This window comes from Myotis davidii, unplaced genomic scaffold, assembly GCF_000327345.1.
Source record: "Myotis davidii unplaced genomic scaffold, ASM32734v1 scaffold107, whole genome shotgun sequence".
NCBI classification, from domain to species: domain Eukaryota; kingdom Metazoa; phylum Chordata; class Mammalia; order Chiroptera; family Vespertilionidae; genus Myotis; species Myotis davidii.
The window spans coordinates 4943264-4969247 of record NW_006383012.1 but is presented as its reverse complement, the minus strand read 5'-3'; the positions used below and the strand labels follow the sequence as shown (position 1 = coordinate 4969247).

The following is a 25984-nucleotide window of genomic DNA, read 5'->3' as shown; positions in this document are numbered from 1 at the left end:
AGGGCTGGGTATTTGATTCAGACCAGAATAAAAATGATAGAATTTTGAACTTGTATTATTGTGTGGTACTTTATAGTTTTATTGACAATAATCACACATCTGGTCAGGAACAGGCCAAGCTGACCAATCTGGTACTCTTTATACCATCCTGCCAAATACCTAATTTACACTTTCCTCTTCTTAATAAATATTTTATCCTTCCTTTCTCTCTGAAGTCTGGACATCTATACATATAAAAGGCAAAGTGTCCCCTCGGGAGTTTGACCAGGAAAATGAGAATTCAATCACTTGCTGTGATGTGTGCTGACCACCAGGGGGTGGTGTGGAACATGGCAGGTGACCGGCTGCGCAGTGCGGGTGGCGAAGGGAAAGGAGGAGCCAGGGGGAACTGCACGCTGATGGCATGTGGGCAGCGTGTGGGAAGGAGGGGGTGGGGAACCTGATGGACCCTGATCACTGGACATGCCTAGGGACCATACCCGTGCATGATTTTCATGCACCGAGCTTCTAGTTTATACATAATCAACTGGAGAGAGTTTGCTTTTCTTACATGGTTTTGTTTGTTTCTTTATATTCACCTTTCCTTTGACTTGACTTACACTTTAACCTATGGATAGGCCAAGAACGCTCTCTCCCCCAGATTTTACGAACTATTCACAGTTCAGAAAAGTGCATTATTTTAAGTGTCTGGGCACACTGTGAAGGAGGGATTTCATTACCATGGGATCTCTTTCTCCTCCTACAAGGTGCTTCACTGCTCCGTCTTTCAGTGAAACGGTTCTCACAGTGCTGCTCTCACTATCAGCTACAAACAGACAGCTCCAGGGATCTTCGGAGGCCAGAGAGAGACCTGAAGGTTGGGCAAAACCTGCCTTGTGAGGATATGCATTATTTCGATTTTCTTCATTTCCACTTCCAGCAAACCGAAGGCAGGTTCCTTTCTTTAAGTCACTGAAAAAGACAATTCATAGGGGAAGTCAACATTGTTATATGTGTCCAATTTAATTATTAAACAAATGAGTGTTAATGATGAAATCAATGGTGGTAAGCATTGTAAAAAAAATAAAATCTAGTGATCTTGGCTCAGTTAAATTGTGCAAGTCAGTTTTCACTGTAGTTTTTCTAATTGTTAACTAACTTATTCATCCACTGTGTAGGGACCTTTCTACATTTTTGACATACATAAAACAAACTATTCTCAGTGGTCAGACAGGAAATCCCTGAGAAGGTTAGAATTACAAGAATAGTGATTGTATCATTGATGATATAGATTTTTTTCCCCCTCCAAACGTTCAGGGACAGGTACAGCTGGATCCCACTTTTACTTCTTCTTAGATTTATACAATATTAGGTCCTGAAAGGGAATTAAAAAGATTATCTATCTCTTGATAGATTAAATCTTGAGTTTCCATTTTAAAAAGTTTTGTTTTCTTATACACAGTAGACTGAAAGATTACTTCGACAGACAACCAGCTCAAGCATTACCCACTTTAAGAAATGAATTCAGGATGATTATGCTGCTCTAACAAATCAGTTATGCAAATCAATTTCTTATATACACTAGGGAATTTTCTACTTCAAGAATTATTGCAAGATTCCTTATGTAATGCAGAGAAAGTTTTACACCATAGTTTCTGAATTTATGCTGGAAGGATTGTAAGGAAAGAGAAGAAGCTGACTTTGAAGCAAAATAATGAGATTCCATGCATATCACATCCAAATACGGCACAATATACAAAAGTCTAAAATGACCATCAGTCACTCTTTGGTTGATATGTTCCCAAAGCTCAGTTAGGCAGGGAGCAGAGGATGGAGGCAAAGGGATATAGAGTGTATGAAATATGGCCACTTACTCAAGGAACTGGGAAAAAATCTAGTCAGAGAAATACAGGTAATAACTAACATGTCAAACAAATAAATTAAAGGTAATTACTACAAGGAGTCTTAATCTAAAAAGGAGTTCCCTTAAGAGGTAGGAAGAGTGGAAACAGTAACTTCTAAAATGTTAGGAGTCATTCCTACTCAAAGATCAGTAACAAAGATAAAACATCCTTAAAATTATGATACAGGTCAATGTGATCTGGGTGGATACTTTCCTAATAAGAATGAGAGTAAACACTCTACTTATTTGGTATTTAGTCAACTCTTGACCATTTAGGTCCAACACAGCCATCACTTAGAACATTCTGGCCATCTCTGTTATTTCTTTCTGCTGTTTAAAATTACGTCTCATGGAAAATGTTTGGTCACTTCACTGTTTAGGCTACTATCATCTCCTGCCTGGATTACAACAATAACCTCCTCACTTCTATCTATGTCTCTATAGTCTTGTCCCTCTCCAAATGTCCCGTTGTTTTTAAAAAAACAATTCTTATTATGTTACTTCCAAGCTTAAAACTTTCTAGAAAGGCATGTAGAGTAATGCTCAAATCTCTCACAAGGCACTTTGTGATATGGCTCCTACTTGACACGACTAGAGTCATTTCTTGCCTGAAAAACCTTCACTCTCCCGGTCTGTGTCCTACTTCTCTATCAGGTTTCAGTCTACTAGTTTCTTCCAGGAAGCCTTCCTTGATGGATATCAGATGTTCTTCTTATTTACACAAGGGACAATTTCAAGTTGAAGGACTGCTGCAGTAATTTTTTTTATACACAGCACCTTCCCCAACTGTCCTGTTTGTTTGCTAATCTGGTTCTTAGTCACTGAGGACAGTAACCATATCTTTTCATTTTATTCTTAATTAGTGAGTATATTTCATTCCTATTGCCTAGCATAGTGCCTAGCATACAGTATGTTTAATAAATAGAGGAATTAATTGTTGCAAACATCATACAACACAGCACACACATACACACTATTTGAAATATATCTGATATTTTGGATTATGCATACAACTGCTCCTTTCTATTGATAAAGGTAATCAGGATGACAGGCATTTTCTATGGTGACTTGACAGTCTTTCTGGCTAATACTTTCACTCATTTATTTATTCTGCAAACCCTTACTGGCTCCTAATATGTACCAGATACTGTGCCAGGTATGGGGAACACAAAAATGAATGAGAAAGGGTTCTTTCCTTTCAGAGGCAGTCTAGTAAGACAAAATAATTAACAAATAAGTGCAACCAAAAACAGACAAGGAGAGTCAGAGGAAAAGAGAGAGGTGGGGAGGGGAAGAGAAGACGAACTTACCAGGGCAGTGACATAACTACGTAAGCAGTGCAATGAAATCACAGGGAAGACTATGATCAGTTCTACCTGGGGTGTTAGGAAGAAGAGAAAAGGCTCTATCGAAAAAGATATAAGAAACTTCGTAGAGACACTACTTTTTCACCTTTATATCCCCATCAGTGACAACAAAGCTACAACCATTTGCTGAATATGCCAGGCATTAGGCTGAGCTCTTCACACATATTGATTCTCAAACAAACCTAAGAGGGAAGTATAAATAAGAACTCAGAGTTAAAGTGGCTCCCTAAGCTCGCACAGATAGTAAATGGCAGACCAGGATTCAATCTCAGGCCTGACTACAACACCGAGCTATTAACCACGGTGCTTTATAGCACTCAAATACCTGGACTAACGAGTGGGGATGCCTGCACTGAGAGTCAAAAGGAAGTGCTCACCAAATGCCTCCAGGCTTCTTTCTGGACGCTCAGTGGGATTGCTCATCAGGGTCCCTGAAGTTAGATGAGGTGTGGTCATGAGACTGACTGTGGCTGATGACATGTAAGTAGAAGTGATGTGTCACTTCTGAATAGAAGCTTTAAGAGGAATTAAGCGACTCGCCGCCCCTCTCTCTCTGCCAGGATGACTGGCAGAGCTCTAGATGGTGGCTGCCGCATCAGCCTGTGTGGCAGAGCAGTGCTCCCGGTGCACCTAAGTGAGTGAGCAAAGGACCAAGCCTTGTCTTAAGCCACGGAGAATCTGGCTGTTTGTCATGGTAGTGTATCCCAGCACCTCCTGACCAGTACAGTAAGTGACGAGAGGATGGAGACTTGCGAAAGGGAATCCGTGAACTCCAAGTTGTGCAGTTTACCCCAAAAGAGATATTGCCACTTACTTTTTCTTTGGTAGTCGGCCACAGTCCAGTAGGAGTGCCCATATCTGATGAGTCCCTGCCATGGCTATCCACAGAATGTCATCTCTTTGGACCTCTGAACCTTTACAAAAGTAAATAGTAAATAATATGTACATATTTTGGTTAATAGAAAAACACCATTTTTTTTGAGAAATTTAAGGGAAGACAGTAATATGTTTCTAAATCATCTGATAGAAGAAAATAAAAATATTGCAATGTTTTAAGTTGTTTTTGAAAAATTTCTATTTTCCTTGTGAAAGACATACTTCTTTAGACTTATAAATGTACTGGTAAATTCACAGAAATCCAATGTATTCTGAATAGTAATATACCCCTGCATCCTGGGCACAATGTTTTCAAACATCTGATTTTTTATTTTATGTGATAAAAGAAATGGGTTGGCACATACTTTCTAAGAAATTGGTAGTCAAATAACCAGCACTAACCACCTAAATTATATGCTTTAGTAACAGTTTCTCATGAAAACACTATTTTAATATTTTAAGAAATGTTTATATCTGCAACAGTATCAACTTTTAGACTTAGATACACATCACAACTGCTACTTAAAAATCAATTGTTTAATTGGTTAGAAAACTTTTTCAAAAAAGCTTGAGTATAATATAGCTGTTTACTAAAATTAAACAATTAAAATGAACAAATAGTTGTAAAAATTAATTTATAACTTACTACAATGTGACAAGGCTCTATTTCTCAAATTCATTTTGTTAAATATTTAAATATTTTAATTTTAGATGTATTCTAAGGCTACTTTTACATGTAATTGAGATATTTTAACTAAAATCATTTGGTTAGACACATGCTCTAAGAAATTACCTTAGTAAGTCTATTTTATTTATATTTTCTTTAGCTTCAAGTAGTTTGTATCTAAAAGAAACTTTTCTTCCTTAACTTGTATTACTTTCAAGTGCCTTTCAATTTAACAACAAAAATGATGATGACGGTTGTTCTCAATGAATGTGGTTGCTATGCGCCAAGCATTTTACAGAGATCATCACTGAATTTTTCTCAAAGCCCCGGAAGACAGGTAGTGCTATTATGTTCTTTTTACAGATGAAGAAACTGAAGATGAAAGAGAGTAGGTAACTTGCTAGGATCACAGAGCTAGTAACTGAAGGAAGGAATCGGAACAGGCAATCCAATAGAAAAATCTATTTTACATGTTGCCTTTTCTCTGCATTCTTAATTACTATCCTATAAAATATAAAGGAAAGCAGTTTATTTCAATTTAATTTTTTCATAGTCAAATATTGTTATAAACATAAATTGCATTAAAAGTGATAATGGCATTCCATATATTCTGGGGACTCAGTCTCTGTTTAATATTTTAAAACTAGATCAAAGGCTTTTCATAATTATTTTATTTTGCCCCTTCCATGTGAGGATAAAAAGGAAGGTGACTATAAGCCAAGAGAGAGCTCTCACCAGAACCCAGTCATGCTGGTACCTTGACCTTGAACTTCTAGCCTTCGGAACTGTCAGAAACTAAGTGTCTGTTGTTTAAGCAACCCCAGTCTGGTATTTTGTTATGGCAGCCTGAGCTGATAAAGACAGTCCCCTAACAGTAGAAATTAGACAAGGATATCTGCTATAATCACTTATTTAGCACAACAAGAAAAAGTAGCAAAAAAGTATGAAGATTACACTTCATAGTATAAGTATTAGTTTGGTCCTGGTTTCTGTATACTTATTTCCTTTAAACTCCTAAGAAATGAGAAGAAGTGACCAGGCTGTGTCAGGTCAAAATTCAGTTGTTGGGATTCTATCTATCACTTGATGATGATGGTGGGAATGGTGATGAAAATGATAACCATCCAGAACACTTCCTATGTTTAAGGTCCTGAGATGATAAACATTTTACATGAGCTATTCCCTTTAATAACTTAATAATGCCTTCCAACCTTAAGAAGTCTAGTATCATCTCTATAAAGAAAGTGAAATTCACAGGGGTTAAATAATTCGTGGAAATTCACACAGCTAAACCTGGAATAATCCATTAGGAAGTTGATTACAAATCAGCAGTGTTCTGATCAGAATGAAGAGATACAGAAGGCGGCCCATGCTCTCTGGCCAGTTCTTCTGTGGCCTGTTTTCTTCTTCCCTTTTGCCTCTGCCCCATGGATTTAGCTCTGGCTTTAAGTACCCAAGTGCAGTATCACGTGTGATCACAAATAGCCATCTAATCAAACTTAACCATGGCTTTCTACTTTAGCTTCACTCCTTATGCCCTCCCCTCCCTATGGCCTCTGACTGAGTAATCTTTTACAAGTATATTTTTCCAGTCCCTCGCCTTCCCATCTTTGATTTGGTTCAGCTTAGTAACATCTCTTTGTGACTTTTATGAAATGACTCCATTTCTTATAGCAAACAATGAAAATAACATTGATATATTAATCATTTCTTTGTACAAGCACTGTTCTAAGTGCTTTCCATATATTCTCATAATTCTCACAATAAGCCTTTGAGATAGGTACTATTAGCATCTTCAATTTAGATGAGGGAATTGAGGCATAAAGAGTCTAGTAGCTTGTCAAAGTCACACGACCACACTAAGATGTAAAACTGGCTCCAGGGTCCATGCTCATAACCAGCATGCTACAAGTTTTTACTCTGCCTGATCATTTCTCTGAGGACTGAAGAGTTTTTACAAATAAAATGAGAATTAAAAAAAAAAAAGGTAGTCTGGTATTTATAATGTCTATCAAACTAACGAGAGTCATTTGAACAATTTATACTGTTTATCCTGGATTTAAAAATCTAAAGCACATGACTGTATCACTAAGTTATATGCATATATGCATAACCCAGACACAGACACAATAGTTGTAAAGGCCTGGTAGTGGGGAGAATGGGTGCAGTGTGGAGGAGGTCAATGGGGAAAAAGGGGGACATGTATAATACTTGTAACAATAAAGAGGAGGTAAATAGGGAGAAAAAAGGGAACATCTGTAATACTTTATTGTAAAACAATAAAGATAAATTTTAAAAAATTTATGCCGTTCATCCTGGTTTTTAAAATCTAAAGCACATAGTTGTATCACTGAGTAGGGTATTACTTTGTTCCTTCTAACAATTACGAACATTTCCATTTTAAGTTAAGAGCACACTTAGTACCACTGACTTTCAACAGTCACAAATTAAAAATAAAAAAGGATAATGCCAAAAGCTAAAAAGGTTTTGGAAAGTCAAAACCCCTCATAATCATCAATAAGGATTACTGAAATAGTTTCAGAAAGCAGAAATAAAATCGGCAAATGAAATATAGAAATGAAAAAACACCTTCAATCCAGCTTTTAAATATTCTGTTATTTTAAGTAACTATGATCAAAATAAAGTCCACTGACTAGAACCCTCATAATAGCATCTGTGAAACCATCCATTAGTGTAAATAGTTTTTCTCCATAGTCTCTAAACCTCCTATGAAGCAAAGCCTTAAGCCACTAGGAAAAAGCGACAATGCCCTGGGCACAGGAAAAGACTAATTTGAGGACTGGAAGAGGGCAGAAGAAAAACATCTCTTCATCTCTGAGAGAAGGGCAGGAAATTGTCTTTGGTCAAAGACTCCATACTGACACCAAGCAGGGGTTCCTCACTGCTGGAGGGGAAGGAGGAAACTCTTCAAAACCACTCACCGATTAAAGGCAGAGTTTGGCTGCCAGAGAGAAAGGGAACAGAAACAATGAAGAAGAAAAAAAAAAAGCTCCCATTTCCTTTCATGGACCACAGGCACTGTACAGGGGTCCTAAGACTGAGACTGTTCAGAACAACAGAGAACACTCCCTTAGAGAATGACAAACAGCAACAGGTCACCTGTCATGCAGCTGCCAGACTGAAAGAGAACCACTGTGGTTCAGCTGTACAGGATGACTGAAAGCCGAGGTGGGACCCCCCAACCCCAGCCTCTTGGTCCCCATGCTGAGGCAACACCAGCCCACAGCTAAAGGGATTCAAAAGCTATGGTGAACTGACAGAACTCACAGCAATAATAACACCCAGACCCAGCCCAGCTTCTGACTACATTGACTCAACCTCCCATAATAATTGGATAAATACTATTGCTCTCAGCCCCTCTAATTCCACACAAGATGACTGGAATTTAGTTAAAATTGAAAAGACAAACATAAAGTAAGCAGCACCCCTCCTCCCTGTCCCTGCCTCCCCACCCCCACAAAGAAAAACAAACCCTCACCCAAATAAACACATACTCAGCCCTCATCAAAACCAAAAAACAAACCCCACACATTTTCAAGAAACAAAGCAATCAACAGTAACAGACTGAAAGATTACCTGAAATCTGGAACTACATAACATGGACTTTGAAATTACTATGCTACTATGTTAGAGAATCTAGAGAAAAAGGTGGCCTACCTAAATTTGTAAAAAATTTCAGCATAGATGGAATCTAAGAAATAGTAATATGGAAATCCTATAAAAATATCAGATGAAAAATTCCTTCAACAATCTCATCAACAGACTAGACACAGTTGAGGAAACAATGACCCTAATGATAAATCAATAAAAATTATTCACACTAAAACACAAAGAGAATAAAAGGGTAAAATAAAAAGAGCACAGTATGTAAAAAGTGCTGGGTATAATATCAAGAGTCTAATATATGAGTAACTGAAATCCCAGAAAGAGGAGAAAGGAGCAGAAAAAAATATTTAAAGAGATATGGGTGAGGTTTTTTTCACAGATAATTAAGGACATCATACCACATCATAGACTCAAGAATTCTAACAGGATAACTCCTAGACATATCAGTCAAACTGCTGAAAACCAAAGAGAAAATCTTGAAGGTGGCCAGAACAAAAGCATACACTTGATTTTGTTATATTTATTTTTTAATATATTTTTATTGATTTCAGAGAGGAAGGGAGAGGTTGAAAGAAACATTAATGATGAAAGAGAATCATTGAACGGCTGCCTCCTGCACCTCCCCCCACACACACTGTGGGGGTCAAGCCCGCAACCTGGGCATGTGCCCTGATTAGGATTCGAACCATGACTGCCTGGTGCATAGGTTGATGCTCAACCACTGAGCCATGAGGGCCGGGCAAAGGTACACATTTTATACACAAAGGAACTAGGTAAAGAAATAAATCAGATCTCTTATTTAATACTATGTAAGCTAAAAGACAATCAAATGACATCTTTAAAGTATCAAAGGAAAAAAGAAAGTCAACCCAGACATATATGGAGTAAAAATATCTTCCAAAAATGAAGGCTGAATACTTTTCCAGACACTCCCCTTCCCCTAAAAAGGGTCAACAGAAATCATTGGCAGCAGCCATCTGCTACAAGAAATGTTAAAGGAAGTTCTTTAGGCAGAAGCAATATTAATCCAGGACTTTCGGGACTGTTAAGAAAAGAGCCACTTTGGAAAGCACTTTGGCAGTTTCTTATAAAATTACACATTTATCATATGGCCCAGAAATTTCATTCCTAAACGTTTTCCAAAGAGAAATAAATACTTATGTCCACATAAAAACCTATACACATGTGTTTATACAGGCTTTAATAATTGCTGTAGACTAGAGGCATCTGGAATGTTTGTCAACTGATGAATAAACTGTGGCACAGCCAAACAATGAAATACTACTCAACAATAAAAAAAAGAACCAACTATTGATACCAGCAACAACAGGATGAATCTCAAAAGCATTGTACAGAATGAAATAACCAGGCATAAGAAATGCACTGTTGCCAATGGTTGGAGAGGGTGTTGGAGGTGATGGGAGGAAGACTGAGCAAAGGGTCATGAGAGAATTTTCTGGGGTGATGGAAATATTCTGTATCTTGATCGCAATAATAGTTATAAGACTAAATATGTTTGTCAAAAGTCATATAACTCATACCTGACAAGGGTGAATATTACTTTCTGTAAATTATACCTCATTAATTGGACTTAAAAAACCTTGCAAACACAATTCAATGTGATAAGACAGTACAAGAATCATCTCTCAAATTGTAGACCTATAAATACAACTGCTTTTAGTTTAAGCTTTTGTAACTTGCTTTTTTCACTCGCCAGTTACACTGTATAAAATTTATTCCTCAAAAATTCTATATCATCTGATTATTTTTAAAGGATAAATGTATTGTACAGTATTTTATAGCATATTAACAAAACTCCAAGAACCATATTATCTAAGCACTTAAGTACCAACACTGTAGATTATAAAACTAACATACTAAATAGTTAAATTTTGATCATAAAAGGTTGTATAAGAACAGCTAAACTTCTATCTAGGGAAAATACTGATTAAAAGGCCAAGAAAGGTTAATGGGATTCGGGCATGTTATCCTTTCTATAAATGACTCTAAATCAGGTAAAGTCTACTTAGTGACTAGTGGGGTTTTGAACTTTAGGATGAAAAATCTCTCAAGTTATTGTCTGGCAAGAGTGAAGTCATGCATTTTAGAAACGTGGCATAGTTCCTGATGAAAATGAATTTATTGTACCTAGTAATTACTTTTCTTACACTGTGTAGTTCTGACCATATTTAGAATGATAATGCTTTTATCACTGTAATGGCATAATTAGGTTAAGTATTCAGAATTAAAATACACAAACACATTTACATATTATAATGGGTATTTCAAGTCCCATTATTTATTAACTGAGTTGATAGGGTATATATATTTAACTATGTATTGGTCCTTGTTATTTTTCATTTTATTTACCTAATCTATTTTGCTCCTTTGTAAGGTTTAATTTTTAATTAAATATGCATACCACCTAGCTCAAGAAAGAACATTTATGCATCCTTTTATGACTATAACCCCTCCTCTTTCCAGAAGGAACCACCGATCTAAAAAATTTTTTTTCACTTTCTTATTTTTCAGTTTTACCAAGTCTGGATTGATCTCTGAAGATATAATTAGTCTTGCTTACTACTAAACCTTCTGTAAAAAATATACTGTAGGCTCTTTTGTAGCTTTTTTCACTCAACAGATTCCTTCTGATACTTGTCCATGCAGCTAGGTGTATCTATGATTCATTATTTGCACTGAAGAACAGCCTAATGTATGAACATATCACAATACCTAACCTATTTTTCATTATGTTTATTCCTGATAATTCCACTCTCAAATTCTTAACTATGGTATCATTTCCAAAACATTTTATAAAATTATTAAAATATTTTTAAAACTCAAATATTTACAAGAACAATTTTTGACAGCCACAATCCCCTTCAAATTTTAATTCAAAATCTGTTCAAGTAGGTGTACAATTATGTAATTTAAATTTATATGAACCAATTCAATCTGAATGCAAAAAGCAAGTTGTTTCTATAAAAATAAAGTTGGATATTTTGGGAAGAATCAATAAAGAAACGTAGCCCTAGCTGGTTTGGCTCAGTGGATAGAGCATCAGCCTGTGTACTTTAAGGAGCCAGCAGTCCTGAATTGTGAGAGGGATGTCCAACTGCCGGTTTAGGCCTGATCCCTGTGGGCAGTCGGACATACCCCGAGGGGTCCCAGATTGTAAAGAGTGAAGGCTGGACTGAGGGACACCTCCCCCCACCCCCGTCCCCCAGTGCACAAATTTCATGCACTGGGCCTCTAGTACAAACATAAAAATATAAATGAATGTGACTTTATGTTGATATATTTTTTTAATGAATGACATGTTGCCAAAAGTAGTTTAGTAAAAACAAATGTAAGAAATATTCTATGATCTAATTTCCCATACTCTGACAATACATTAATCCAGGATTAGATCTTAGAGTAATTTAAATTAGTGACTCTTAAAATGTTTTTGGGTAACATACCACTTTGAAACTCTGATGAGAATCTGACCAATCCCCTCAAAACTTGAAAATAATTTCTGTGAAGTTTAAGTACCTTACAAAGCCTAACCAGTAATGCCTTGGGTATATGACTCAAGGTTAAAAGCTCTCAGGCTAGAGTAGTCATTGTGATTACAAGTCCTTCATACAGTGCTTGGGAACCTTTTTCTCTTGGCCTAGAATTTAGAAGGTGTCGAACTTAAGTGTATTCAAGAATATGCCTCTTGCCAAGTACCTGAGTGAAGCTATTTTAAGCTGTAAGTCAAATGAAGAACCACATGCTTATAAAAACCTGTTGAGCTAAGTAAGGTAGGACTCACTTCCTTTACTGAAAACTGAGCTTAGTAATGACACAATCCTCAGATTGCATGTCACTCCAGCTGGAACCTGAGGGAGTACTTGTCAATAGAGCCAAGATTTTCCTTGGAAAGCATTTTGGGTGTATTCTCAATACAAGACAACCAACCAGAAATTCCATGCTATAAAGTATGCCTGAAAAACTTTTAGCCTAGCAAAATATTTAAGCACTCCTTGGTCATTAAATAAATCCAACTTAGTAAAGCATCCAATAAAGTACATCCTGTTTATAAGCCCTATAAAGTCTGATATATGTGACAGATTGAATCACTGGTCTCAATTCTTTACTCCTCTGTAATATTATTAGATACCCACACCCTTGACATGGCCTCATTGTATGCAAGGTGTCTATCCCTGCCCCATAACTTTGAGCTTAGTTATGTGTCTTGCTTTAATTACAGTAGGTAAGCAAATATGACATAGTAAGCGTCTGCCCCCTGGTGGTCAGTTCGTGTCATAGCAACCAGTCAACCGGTTGTTTGGTTGCTTAGGCTTTTATATATATATAGATCATCTATGTTCTTATTGATTGCACCTGGGACATACTGCTCCCTCTATCACCCCAATTCCCTCCCCACTATGATTACTGTGGCACAGAATTACAAAAAGGAAAATCTCAAAAAGAACTTGTGCAAAATCTCCAAGTTATACATATTAAGTACAGGTAGTACCAAAAGTTCATTCAGTTATTTTATGAATATTAAAAACTCTATAAAAAGTTAATCAAATGAAAAAAAATCAAGGTCTTTGAATTATAAGCAAATTGGCATCATGATAAAAAATTATCTCAGATGTAAAGCCATTCAACTAAACTGATGTTTATCCTATATAATAAAAGGCTAATATGCAAATGGACCAAATGGTGGAATGACCAATTGCTATGATGTGCACTGACCACCAGGGGCAGACGCTCAACGCAGGCGGAGCGCCGCTCAGCTAGAAGCCCTGAGCCGGGCTTATGCCTGGCGAGGAGCAGACCTAAGTCATCAGCTGGACATCCCCCAAGGGCTCCTGGACTGCAAGAGGGCACAGGCCAGGCTGAGGACCCCCTCCCCCCACACCCAGTGCTCAAATTTCATGCACCAGGCCTCTAGTTCACTCTATAAATATATTACGACCATCCAAACCATTTAGTCCCAAATTCTATTTTCAGTGTATTCTACTAACTTACTTTTATTCATTACTCTGGTTGTAGATATGTAGATAACCATCCCTGTATCACTGAGTGCCAATGAGAAATAAGGACTTATGCTCCTGGGTCATCTTATAGTCAATTAATGTAGGTAACAAAGATTGTAAAGATAATGTCAATCTTATTCATTATTAATACCTACATAACACAGTAGGGCAAAAGTGTTTTTTTCAAATTGCTCAAAAGAAGCTATCATGGTTCAATACAAATTTTAATAATCTAAAAAAAGCAACTATCACTTTTTAATTTTTTTCAAACTAGAAAAAAAAAGGACATTGTTAAATGGTATAGTTCATGAATAGTTGTTTGAAGTTCTGAAACTAATCCTAATTTAAGAATATTCAGAGCTACATTAATTGAAAGCTGCAGCTAAACTGAGATTCTTTAACATTAATTCAGAATAATATATACACTATCTTGTGCATAAAACATAATTGTAATGTTACAAGTTAAATAAAATATATTCCATCTTGTATACATTACTGCTGGCTTTGCTTTTATACAATAAATCTCAAGACACAGGCATGAAAGTATAAAATTACTAGCAATAGAATTAATCCAAATGAATGTCCCCAGCATCTTTTTAAAATCTTACATTTATGAAACAATGTTTACTTATATTAAGTATTAGAAGTTTACATACCTGATGATCCCAAAATTACATCCCATGGGGAACTAATGGGCTGTTGCTCTCCTTTAGCTCCACCTTCTTTATCTGTACCTTGAATACCAATGCCAGCTACAGTGCTCACCGTCTCAGTTTCTAGGTCAATCTACAGAAAAGAAGATGTTGTATGCAATGCATGTTACCTTTTATTGTCTTTTGTACATGAAGATTTTTAATAAAAACAGATAGAAGGTATTAGCAATACAAATACTTTCTTTAAAAACAAAACAGTATAAATCCTTGGGAATTAGGGGGAAAGAAGGATGAGATGAATAAGCGGGACACAGGATTTTTATGGCAGTGAAACTATACTGTTTGATGCTACAATGATCAATGGATACACGTCATGGTGCATTTGTCCAAACCTACATAATGTGCCAACCAAGAGTAAACCCTAATATAAACGCTGGTCTCTGCATGATAAGGACGTGCAGGTTCGATAAGTGTAACAAATGGATCACACTGGTGTGGAATGGTTGATGGTGAGGGAGTCTTTCAGGGATGGGGGAAAGAAACTGTGTTTTATGTTCAATTTTGCTATGAATCCAAAACTGCTCTAAAAAATAAAGTCTATTATCTTATAAAAATTTAAAAGCTTAAAAAAGGTTTAATTAAGCATAGGGTGATCTTGTTATTCAAAAGCACAAAACTCAGTCCTTTTCATTTCCTCACCTGTCCATGCCCCCACTTCCCTCCTGCCCCCCTCATCTCATCATGCCTCTACCAGAAATGGTGTGGATCTTCTTTTAACTATAAAATATTTTAAAAGAAAGTGAAATTTTAAAGCAAAATCTAAAAAATTCACATTTCTTGAAATTAAATGTATTTCAGTTATGCTTGGCTACTAAATGACACATATGCCGCTTAATATATGCCAGCTACTGATCCAGGTGTCATCCATCCATTCATCCTCATAATGACTATGATTATCATTATTGCACAGATCATTATGTAACTTTCTCAAGATCCTATAGCTAGTAAGTCCAGGATCTGGGGTTTGAATACAGGCAGTGCTAGCTCTACTACATTATATTGCCTCTGCTGTATACATTGGAAAACTAATGCATTCTACTGGGGGGAAAAAGCTCCGGTTTCATCTCTTGAGACCCTTCCACCAACACTTTACCATGAACATTTTCAAACTAGAAAAAAGTTAAAAGAATCTTGCAGCAAAGATCTATATACACACCACTTATTATCACCATTTCACTTACTTGCTTTATTACATATTTTATACAGCTATCAATCTACCCACCAACAATGTATGGGAGTTCCCAATATATAATGTTGTCAGTCTTTTAAATTTAAACCATTATAGTGGATATAAAGTGGATAAAAAAGTGATCAACATCCTGAGTTGAAAAAGAAATGTAAGTGACAAGGTCATTCTTATACCTTCTTTTGAAAAAAAATGTCTGATCAAATCTTTGACCCTTTTTAATGGGCTGTCTTTTCATTTTTAGTTGTAGGAACCTTTATATATTTCATGGATACTAATCCCTTCATAAATATGTTTTGTAAGTTTTTAAGGTTATTTTTTGACAGTTTGTGGCTTGTCTTTTTAACAGTAAATTTTAATGAGCAGAAATTTTAATTTTTGATAAATTTGATTTTATCATTTTTTTCTTTTATGATTGTGTTTGTGTCCTGTCTTTGGAAACCTTTGCCCACCTTTAAGTCATGAAGATAACGTTTTCATCTAAAAGCTTTACATTTTTAGCATTTACATTTAGGTGTGTGATGCATCTCGAGTTTATTTGTATACAACGTGCGAGGTAATGTGTTTCTTTTTATCCCCCACATGGGTATCTAGTTGTTCAAGCACAATTTGCTAAAATGACTTTCCTTTCTCCCTTGACTGCTTTGATGCTTTTGGGAAATCATAACTGTATTTGATATGACGTTTCTTCTAGGTGCTTTATTCTTTTTATTGATCTATATATTAACAAAGTATCACAGTCTTGATCAGCGTAACATTAAGTCAGTCTTGAAATCAGGTACTATAAGTCTTTTAACTTTGTTCATTTTCAAAATTTCAGATATAATAAATTCTTTATTTTGCATTTCCATGTAAATTCTGGAATCCACTTAATACCTTCAAAAAAATCTGATGGAGTTTTGACTGGGATTGCACTAAGTTTAAAGGTCAATTTGGAGAGAACTGACATCTTAATATTGAAACTTCCAATCCAATACTGGATTAATTTTTCTTAGCAATGTTTTATAATTTGGAGTACACAAGTCTTGCGTGTATTTTGTTAAATTTATTCTAAGTACTTTGTTTTTATTGCTACCGTAAATAGAATTTTAAAATTTTAATTCCCAATTAACTGTTATTAATATATAAACACAGTGGATCTTTTTTTTATTGACTTTGTATTCTGCAACATTCCTAAATTCTCTTATTAGTGCAAGTAGCTTTTTCATAGATTTCTTAAAATTGTCTATGTATACTAGAGGCCCAATGCACGAAATTCATGCAAGATCTCACTCGACCATCAAACCTCAGAGGGAAGGTAGGGGAGGGTGGGGGTGAGGGGGAGAGATCAACCAAAGGAATTATATGCATTCATTTAAGCCTAACCAATGAACACAGACACCAGGGGGGGTGAGGACATGAGTGGGGAGGGGGGGCATTGGAGGGTAAGGACACATATGTAATACCTTAATCAAGAAAGAAAAAAAACTCATGCAAGAGTAGGCCTTCCTTCCCCTGGCTGCCAGCACTGGCTTCCCTCCAGCACCCGGGACCCGGGCTTCCCTCACAGCCCCAGCTTCGTCTGGAAGGTCGTCCGGTCTAATCAGCATATTACATTTTTATTATTATAGATCACATGCTACTGGCAAATAAAGACAGTTCTTCTTCCTATATGCCTTTTGTCTCTCTTTGTTGCCTTACTACAATGGCTAGTACTTTCAGTATAATATTTAATAGGTGTGGCGAGAGTGGGAATCCTTGCCTTGTTCCCAATCATGGAAGGAAAGCATTCAATATTTTGCATTAAGTGTAGCTATAAAGCCATTTTGTAAATGCCCTTTGATTATATTCACTATGTTTATTTCCTTTTCAAGTTTACTAGTTTTATCATTAATAGGTATTACATTGCCCAGCTGGTGTGCTCAGTGGTTGAGCGTCTATCTGTGAATCAGGAGGTGACTGTTCAATTCCTGATCAGGGCACATGCCCGGGGTTGCCCGCTTGATCCCTAGTTGGGGGGCATGCAGGAGGCAGCCGATCAATGATTCTCTCTCATCACTGGTGTTTCTCTCTCTCTCTTCCTCTCTGAAATCAATTAAAATATATATTAAAAAAATAGGTATTAAATCTTTTAAAATGTTTTTCTGAATAAATATAGTAATGATTATTGTCTTTTATTCCTTTACTACGATGAAATAGATTTATTTTAGCAATATCCTCTTGCATTATTTTTATAATCTCTCAAAATTGTAAAGAATATTATTAATGTAACCTTATCTATATTTTTTACTGAACTACTAGTAAATCTGAAAAAATGCAATAGGCAGCTAGGGATAGGTCCTTGAAACAATATTTGATCTAAGAAATGTATCTTAGAAATTGACATGACAATCAAAGAATTCCTCTTGCAAAAAGCCCCTGGTCCAGGCGATGTTACTGAGGGGTTTTTTTGTTTGTTTTTTTAAAAATATATTTTATTGATTTTTTACAGAGAGGAAGGGAGAGAGATAGAGAGTCAGAAACATCAATGAGAGAGAAACATCGATCAGCTGCCTCCTGCACATCCCCCACCGGGGATGTGCCCGCAATCCAGGTACATGCCACAGGCTGATGCTCTATCCACTGAGCCAAACCGGTTTTGGCTGTTACTGAGGTTTTTTAATGAATGTTCAAAACCATTAATTTTTACATTAGACAAATTATTCCAAAAGTTAAAAAAACAAAACAAAAACTAACTAGCTCATTTAATGAGTTTAGTGTGACCTTGATTCCAAAACTGGGTTACAACAGTACAAAAAAAATATAGAACCATTTAATTTATGAACATGAATTTTTAAGGATTAAATATAATTTGGGATAATCAAATCCAACTTGACTTTTAAAAAATTGATCATTAGGTAAGGTTTAACCCAGGAATACAAAGATGGTTTAACATTAAAAAAATATATTAATATAATTCATTATATCAAAACACTGAGGGCAAAATATTACCTAATTATTTCAATAAATATAGAACATATACTTCATAAAATTACATAATAAAATAATTCCAAGTAACTAAGAATATAAAATTTCTTCATAAATATTTTTTTCCCAAAGTTACAGAAGATACTAAATTTTGGAAAAAATTGACATGCATTCTCTTTAAGAATATGAGGATGACAAAATACACAATCACTGCTAATGCTCAACAGCAACTGAGGTTCTATCCAGCAATATAATAAAACAAGATGTGTATAAATAAGAAAGGAAAATATAAACCTGCCATTTGTTTTTTGCAGACATCATAATCCTATATAATAAAAGGCCAGCGACCATACCAGCGTAACGACCAGAACGACCGAACGACTAGTTGCTATGAGGTGCATTGACCACCTCTTTGTCCCTCCCCGCAGCCTGCAGGCTCCAATTGCTGGATGGTGAACGGGGAACCATGGGGAACTGGGGTGGGCGGCGGCGGCAGGGCAGGACTGGGGACTGTCAAGCAGGTGGAAGGCAGACCTCTTGATCCCTCCCCCGGGCCCGCAGGCTCCGATTGCTGGATGGCGAACGGGAACCACGGAGAACCAGTGTGGGCAGCAGCGGGGTGGAACTGGGGACTGGCAAGTGAGCGGAAGATGGCCCTGATCATAGGTTAGGCCTAGAGACCCTACCCACGCACCATTTGGTGCGCTGAGCCTCTAGTCTATATAACAAAAGCCTAAGCGACCTTTACAGTGGAATGACCAGAATGACCGGTTCCCTATGATGCACACTGACCACCACGGGGCAGATGCTCAATGCAGGAGCTGCCCCCTGGTGGTCAGTGTGCTCCCACGGGAAGCTGGGCTCACGGCTGGTGAGCACAGCGGTGGTAGCGGGAGCCTGTCTGGCCTCCGCGGCAGCACTAAGGAGCAGCGAGCCGAGTGATAAGGACAGCACTAAGGAGCAGCGAGCCAAGCGGTAAGGAGCAGCGAGCCAAGCGCTAAGGAGCAGCGAGCAGGCGGGTGGTAAAGAGTGAGGGGTCCTGGACTGCAAGAGAATGCAGGCCGGGCTGAGGAACCCACCCATGCATGAATTTCGTGCACCAGGGCTCTAGTTATTTATATAAGAAACAAAAGTTTTTGCAGAAATGGATATGCTGATCCTAAAATTCATAGGGAATTGTAAGCGACCCAGAACAGCCAAAACAATGTTGAAAAAGAAGACTCTGAGAAGAGCTGTACTTCACTGATTTTAAAATTAATTAAAAGTTATAGCAATCAAAACAGTGTGGTGTAGATCAATGGAATAGATCTCAAAGTCCAGAAATAGAACTATCCAGGTATGAATAATTACATGACTCAACAATTTGAGTACTTAAATATTGATCCAAGAAAAATAAAAATGTATGTCCACACAAAACTTACATATCAATTATTTATCCATAATAGCAAAAAATTAGAAATACCTTAATTGCCCACCAGCTGGTGAATGGACAGACGTAATGTGGAATATGCATACAATGGAATGCTATTCAGCAATGCAAAGGAATGAACTATATGTGAACCTCAAAAACATTACACAGAATAAAAGAAGCAAGACACAAAGACCATATATTGTATGACTCTATATGAAATGTTCAAGAGACTTTCTATCTCTATAAAGATTAGTGCTGTGGGTGGGAGTGAAGATTAACTGTAAAAGTCATGAGCATTCTTACTGAGAGGATGAAAATATTCTAAAACTGATTTATGGTTATGGCTGCACAACTTGTTATATTTACTAAAAATTCTTAAACTATATATTTGGAATTTAATGCTATATAAAATATCTATCTACATTTATAAAAGCCAAGCAACCTGAAAGACTGGAACGACGGGTCACTATGAGGTGCACTGCGGCCAGCCAACTAGCCCGATCCCCCGGCTGGCCCGGTCCCTGGTCAACCCCTCCCCATGGCTGGCCTGGCCCCCGATCAGCCCCCCAATCAGGGGCGGGGCCAGCTGGCCAACCTCCTGCAGCCCCTCCCCCCAGACCCGATCACCCCCGCATCCCTGATCGGGGGCAGGGCGGCCAGGCAACCTCCCACGGCCTGTCCCCTGGCTGGCCTGGTCCCGATCGTCCCCAATCAGGGCAGGCCAGCACCGGGCCTCTAGTATCATAATAAAGTTATTAAAAAACAAGCACACAAAACACTACATGTTCTACAAGATCAGATGCAAATAAAAATATATGAGTTGAATATAGAATGACTGCCTGCAGGTGTGTTTATACAGGGGAAATGGGAATGGGGATAAAGAGGAATTTATAAATTAATAAATAATATTCTGAACAAGAGATAGGTTTGCACTGAAAAATGTGAGCTGTCAATGTAAGATTATGACCAATCCTCTGTTAATGAGGTTTAAACAAAAGTAAAATATAATAAACATTCTTTAAAAGAGAGGAAGAAATAATAATTCCACTTTACATCCTATGCTAAACTAAGCCATATAATATAAAAATAACTTAGGGTATCCTAAATATGTGATTATGCTACTTAAAAAGTATTTGAAATACAGTCAATACTTCAAAACCTGTGGGTTCTAAATCAGGAGATAAAATGGACAATTAAAAAAGGACAAGTATCCACTGAATATTGCAGGGTAAATATTTTACTACTTTAATACCCTGTTAGATATCTATGATATGATAAATTAAAGAAGAATACAATCCCAAAAGATATTGCTAAAAACTGACTTTAAGGACTTAGTAACAACAGAAAACCACTTTTTTCCCAAAGTATATACTATGAAATCATTAGACCTATGAAAAATTCTGTCTAAAAAGTAATCCTTGATCAAGTAAGTTTGGAAATACTACACACATATACCCCCAGCAATGTATTCACAATACATTAGCATATTAAAGTCTCTAAAAAGACAGTCTCCAAGACTTGAAAAAAAAACCTAAATCTGCTTTATTTTATAAACCCATAAAATTCTTTTTTCATGGAACACCTTTTCATATTAAGAGAAATACGCACTTTAGAAAATGCATCATTAGACGTTCTTTGCTCAGAAATTCATTCAACAAATATCTATTGAACAACTGCCGCGGGCCAGGCCCTGCTCCAGGTGCTTAGGATTTCAGAGGTAAGGAAATGAAATTTCATGACCTCATGGAGATTTTCATTACAGTAGATATTATATGTTCTACACATGTTTTTTTTATTATATGTATAATAGGTGATAATATTGTCAAATAAATGGGCATAGATATCAATAGACAAAGAAACAGCAAGAAAATCAAGGAAGTATCTGAAACAGTATGTTTAGGCATGATGGATTAGATCAACTTAGTAGACTTTAGAAAAAGACAGCAACCTACTAAAGATCACTGATTTATAGCCAAAATCTTCATCAATAAGGAATGTTTAAAATGACTTCTACAATGGGTATGATGCAATCATATCATTCATGTGACTAATATAGATAAATAAGTTAAAAAGACTCCAGAAGATTATGTAAGTACAATAGGATTTCACCATTTGTTTAAAAAAAGATTGTCTAGAGCAGCGGTCACCAAACAGTGGCCCGCGGACCACTGTTGGTCTGGGAGGTCTGAAAGGTTGGCGACAACTAGTCTAGAGTCAGTCTTTTTATTATAAATTTATTTGTGAGTAGGAAATTCTGAAAAGACACAAAATTTAAAAATGGTTGGTTACCTCTAGGGAGCTGGAATAAATGATCAGAAGACTATTTTTTACCTTTATGATTAACTCATTTTTTAAAAACAAGATTCTTTACTTTTATTCAGATATGAAACACCTTTTAAGACTTATTGACTGATATGTATTTGTAGGCAAAGCAAAAAAGATGAAGGCAGGAAGTGGTATGATTTTTTTTCTAGGTTTCAGAAAATTTAACTTTTAAAAGGACAAAGCACCACTTTGAATACAGTGGTTAGGAAAATATCTCAAAACGAGGAGCTTTGGGGTGATTAGGCATGAGACTTTGAAACAAACGTCAAAAAAGGGGACTTGACTGAAGATTTATCTTCTGAGACAACTATACGCTGACACCCAGAAAAACAAGATACCGAAGAATAAAACTAAAGCAGCACTGTGAAAACAGCTGAATATGAATGATTTGAGGTATTTAAGCATCTCCTTCTCACTCTAAATATTTAATGTAGCAAGTAAATATCCGTTTTTCTGATTGGAAGTATAAAACTATTTAAAATGGAAAATTACCTTTCTTATAAGGTGGTTTTCAGTATCTGCCACATATATGATATTGTTCATTATGGCTACACCCTGTGGTGAATTAAAAGTTGACTCTGAAAATATTCCATCTTTTCTTCCAGGATTGGGTCCTAAAAGACAAGATAGCCGTAAGACAAAATTTTTCCATTTAGTAAAACCTCCAAAAGAAAATCTGTATTTAAAGCCGAGATTTTAATATAAATAACATGATGTTTCTATCTGAACACTAAAATGTTTCCTAATATATCTGTTTTTCTCAAGAGTAACAAGTGTTGTTAGTGACAGGGTATATTAGATAATGGCTACTAGTGTACTTTACAGTAACATATATCAGAAGAAAATACTTTTAAAAGCATCTTAAGTACCTGTTACCTACATTAGAAAGAACTAAATATAATTTTAACTTTTAAGCATCTAGATGAGTGACACTGAACAATTTGGGAAGATGTGCTCATTTGATAATACTACTGACAGGTGAACAACATAGCTTTGCATTGCATGGGTCCACCTATATGAGGATTTTTTTCATTTGTTTTAAATTTAAAGATCTACTTGGCTTCATTGAATGATTCATAAATCAGGCAGCATTCCATCTAATAAACAAAGAAGGTTTCTGCGTGGATTTTTTTCAATAAATACTGTAAATGTATTTTTCCCTGTGATTTCCCTTAATAGCATTTCTTTTCTCTAGCTTACTTTTGTAAGAATACAGTATATCACACATATATATGTATAGATGTATAGATAGATAGATAGATAGATAGATAGATAGATAGATAGATAATATGTGTTAATTGACTTTATGTTATTAGTAAAGATTCTGGTCAACAGTAGGCTATTAGTAGTTTAAGTTTTGGGGAAGTCAAAAGATACATGTGAATTTTCAGCTGCACGTGGGGATGGCACCCCAAAACCCCAAATTGTTGAATGGTTAACTATACAATGAAAATCATGAACCCTTTCCTTATGGAAAAATACACATACCCATAAAATGTCACAAATAATTTCAAGAGGTTCCTAGATCCTCAAGTCCATTCAAGCATTTCTTAAGAGTCCATGAACCCTAGGTTAAGAATCCTCCATTTACTATTTCACTTTGCCACAAAGTTCTATACCTTACAGATACTGTAAAATAAAGAGTGTGATACTGGTCTAGTGACATACTTCTCAACTTTTGTAACACATGTGGAGTTTTAAGAGTGGAGAGTAATTAAAATATAATTGTTATTTCTTTGACCAGAGGACAAGCCATTTCCAAACTATGTTTTGCAAAACTCCACTGTCCGTAAGACATTAGTAAGACAGGTGGGTAGAAACATAAACTCAAGAGCCCAAAAGACTTGATTTAAATCCCAGCTCTATATCTCTTTAGCTGATGACCATTCTTTGTGTCTCAGTTTGTCTTCTGTATAATGGAACTAATAATATACCTAACTCACAGCACTATGAGGACTAAATAAATTAATACAGGTAAAGTACTTAGAATAATGCCAGAAGTTGCCTGGCCAGCTGGCTCAGTAGTTGAATATAGACCTATGAACCAGGAGGTCCTAGTTCAATTCTGGTCTGGGTATATGCCCCATGTGGGGCGTGCAGGAGGCAGCCGATCAATGATTCTCTTATTGATATTTCTGTCTCTCTCTCCCTCTCCCTTCCTCTCTGAAAGCAATAAAAACGTATTTTAAAAAAGTAAAAAATGCAGAAGTAAATGTATTACTATTATACTAATATTATTATTACTATTATTGACAGTTCTACTGTTACTATTATTAGCAATATTATTATTGTTGGTGAGAGTTCCCTGCAGAGGAAAAAAGGGAGAGAACTGTGGTCACTTCAAATTAAAAGATACTGTGCACTATAAAGTCTCTTGGATATTCATGAGGTACATTAGCAGAGTAAGAGATATGAGAAGTACAGTATAACCATCACAAACAAAAAATTTGTTAAACCACATCTAACTATTTTTTCCTGGTGTAGCTGAACACAGAATTCTTTTTCAAAAATTCTAGAATAACTATTAATTTATTACAAGATAACAGTATTCCTAAAAACATGTTTGGGAAAGCTAGCTTGTTGCTAGCTTTCTCTATTTAACAACAACAAAAAAAGAATATTTACCTATACTATTTTGAAAGTTATAGAATCTATTAGAAACTCTCTTAACCATTTAAATTCAACCTGCTACATTATTTTGAGTAACAATTCTCATAACTGCATGCCAAAACACTAAGTTACTAAAACAAAATAAACAAGATAAAACACACACATACTCCAACAAAAACAACAAACAAGAAACAAAAAATTCAAGAGCTATAGGAATAATATCTTGGCATATGAAGATTACCACCAGGGTTTAGGAACATTAGTAGTTTATTTGCACTAGGAGTGCAAGTATCTCTATTTTATGCTGTATGTGTTACTCAAGTGGGCAGCAGAGATGAATTACTTTTCTCTCTGATTAATATGTTGTTAATAATAAATTATTTTTAAATTAATAAGGCTTTATTAATTATGTAGATGTAAATAACAGCCCTTTTTAGATCTAAGATCAGAGAGATATGAAACAAAATGATCCATGCTTGAATGATACTTATATTTTGCTAAACCCAAAGGGAAATGATCTAGACATATGAGTAAGTTCTTATGGAAGGAAAAAGAAAATTATATACAAATCCTAGGTTATTTATTTTATAATCTAAGTCTCAAGTGCCTAAGGAATTATCTTGGTCTTAAAAATAATAAAAAAGATAAGGCTATATTTTGATGGAAAGTGAAATACAATACTTCCATTTAAAATGCCCAAATCCGCCGAAACCGGTTGGGCTCAGTGGATAGAGCGTCGGCCTGCGGACTGAAAGGTCCCAGGTTCGATTCCGGTCAAGAGCATGTACCTGGGTTGCGGGCACATCGCCAGTAGGAGATGTGCAGGAGGCAGCTGATCGATGTTTCTCTTTCATCAATGTTTCTAGCTCTCTATCTCTCTCCCTTCCTCTCTGTAAAAAATCAATAAAATATATTTGAAAAATAAAAAAAATAAAATAAAATGCCCCAAATCCAAAATGTATAGAGAGTATACAGTAGGTCCTCAAATACATTCAGCATTGTTTTATTATAATGTTCATAGTATGCCACAGGCGCTTAACTCTTCTTTATATCAACTAGCCTATGGTAAAATTTCTTTTGTTATATGTTTTTTCATTTGAAGCTGCAGAACCTATTGAGGATGTTAAGTGAGGGTTTATTGTAATCCTATCTAATAAAAGAGAAACATGCAAATTAACCATAACTCCATCGCTCTGCCACTCTGCTACACCCACAAGTCATGCCCACCAGCCAATCAGGAGCAAGTATGCAAATTAAACCAACTATGATGGCGGTGGCCATGGAGCTAGAGCAAGCAGGAGCCTTGGGTTGCCCCTGGAGATGGAGAAAGCCAAGCTTCCTGCCTACCCCTGCTGGTCC

General features: G+C 36.2%; 1 protein-coding gene across 1 annotated transcript in view; it reads right to left on the bottom strand.

Moving 5' to 3' along the window:
• The window catches only part of NHLRC2 (NHL repeat containing 2), a 44524-nt gene that overhangs the window by 9930 nt on the left and 8610 nt on the right, over window positions 1-25984 (bottom strand). The window contains exons 4-7 of the mRNA XM_006778732.2: window positions 22508-22629; window positions 14091-14220; window positions 4064-4163; window positions 720-951 (exon numbers count right to left, since the gene is read on the bottom strand). Coding sequence (XP_006778795.1) covers window positions 720-951; window positions 4064-4163; window positions 14091-14220; window positions 22508-22629 — 584 coding nt within the window. The remainder of the gene's footprint in view (window positions 1-719; window positions 952-4063; window positions 4164-14090; window positions 14221-22507; window positions 22630-25984) is intronic.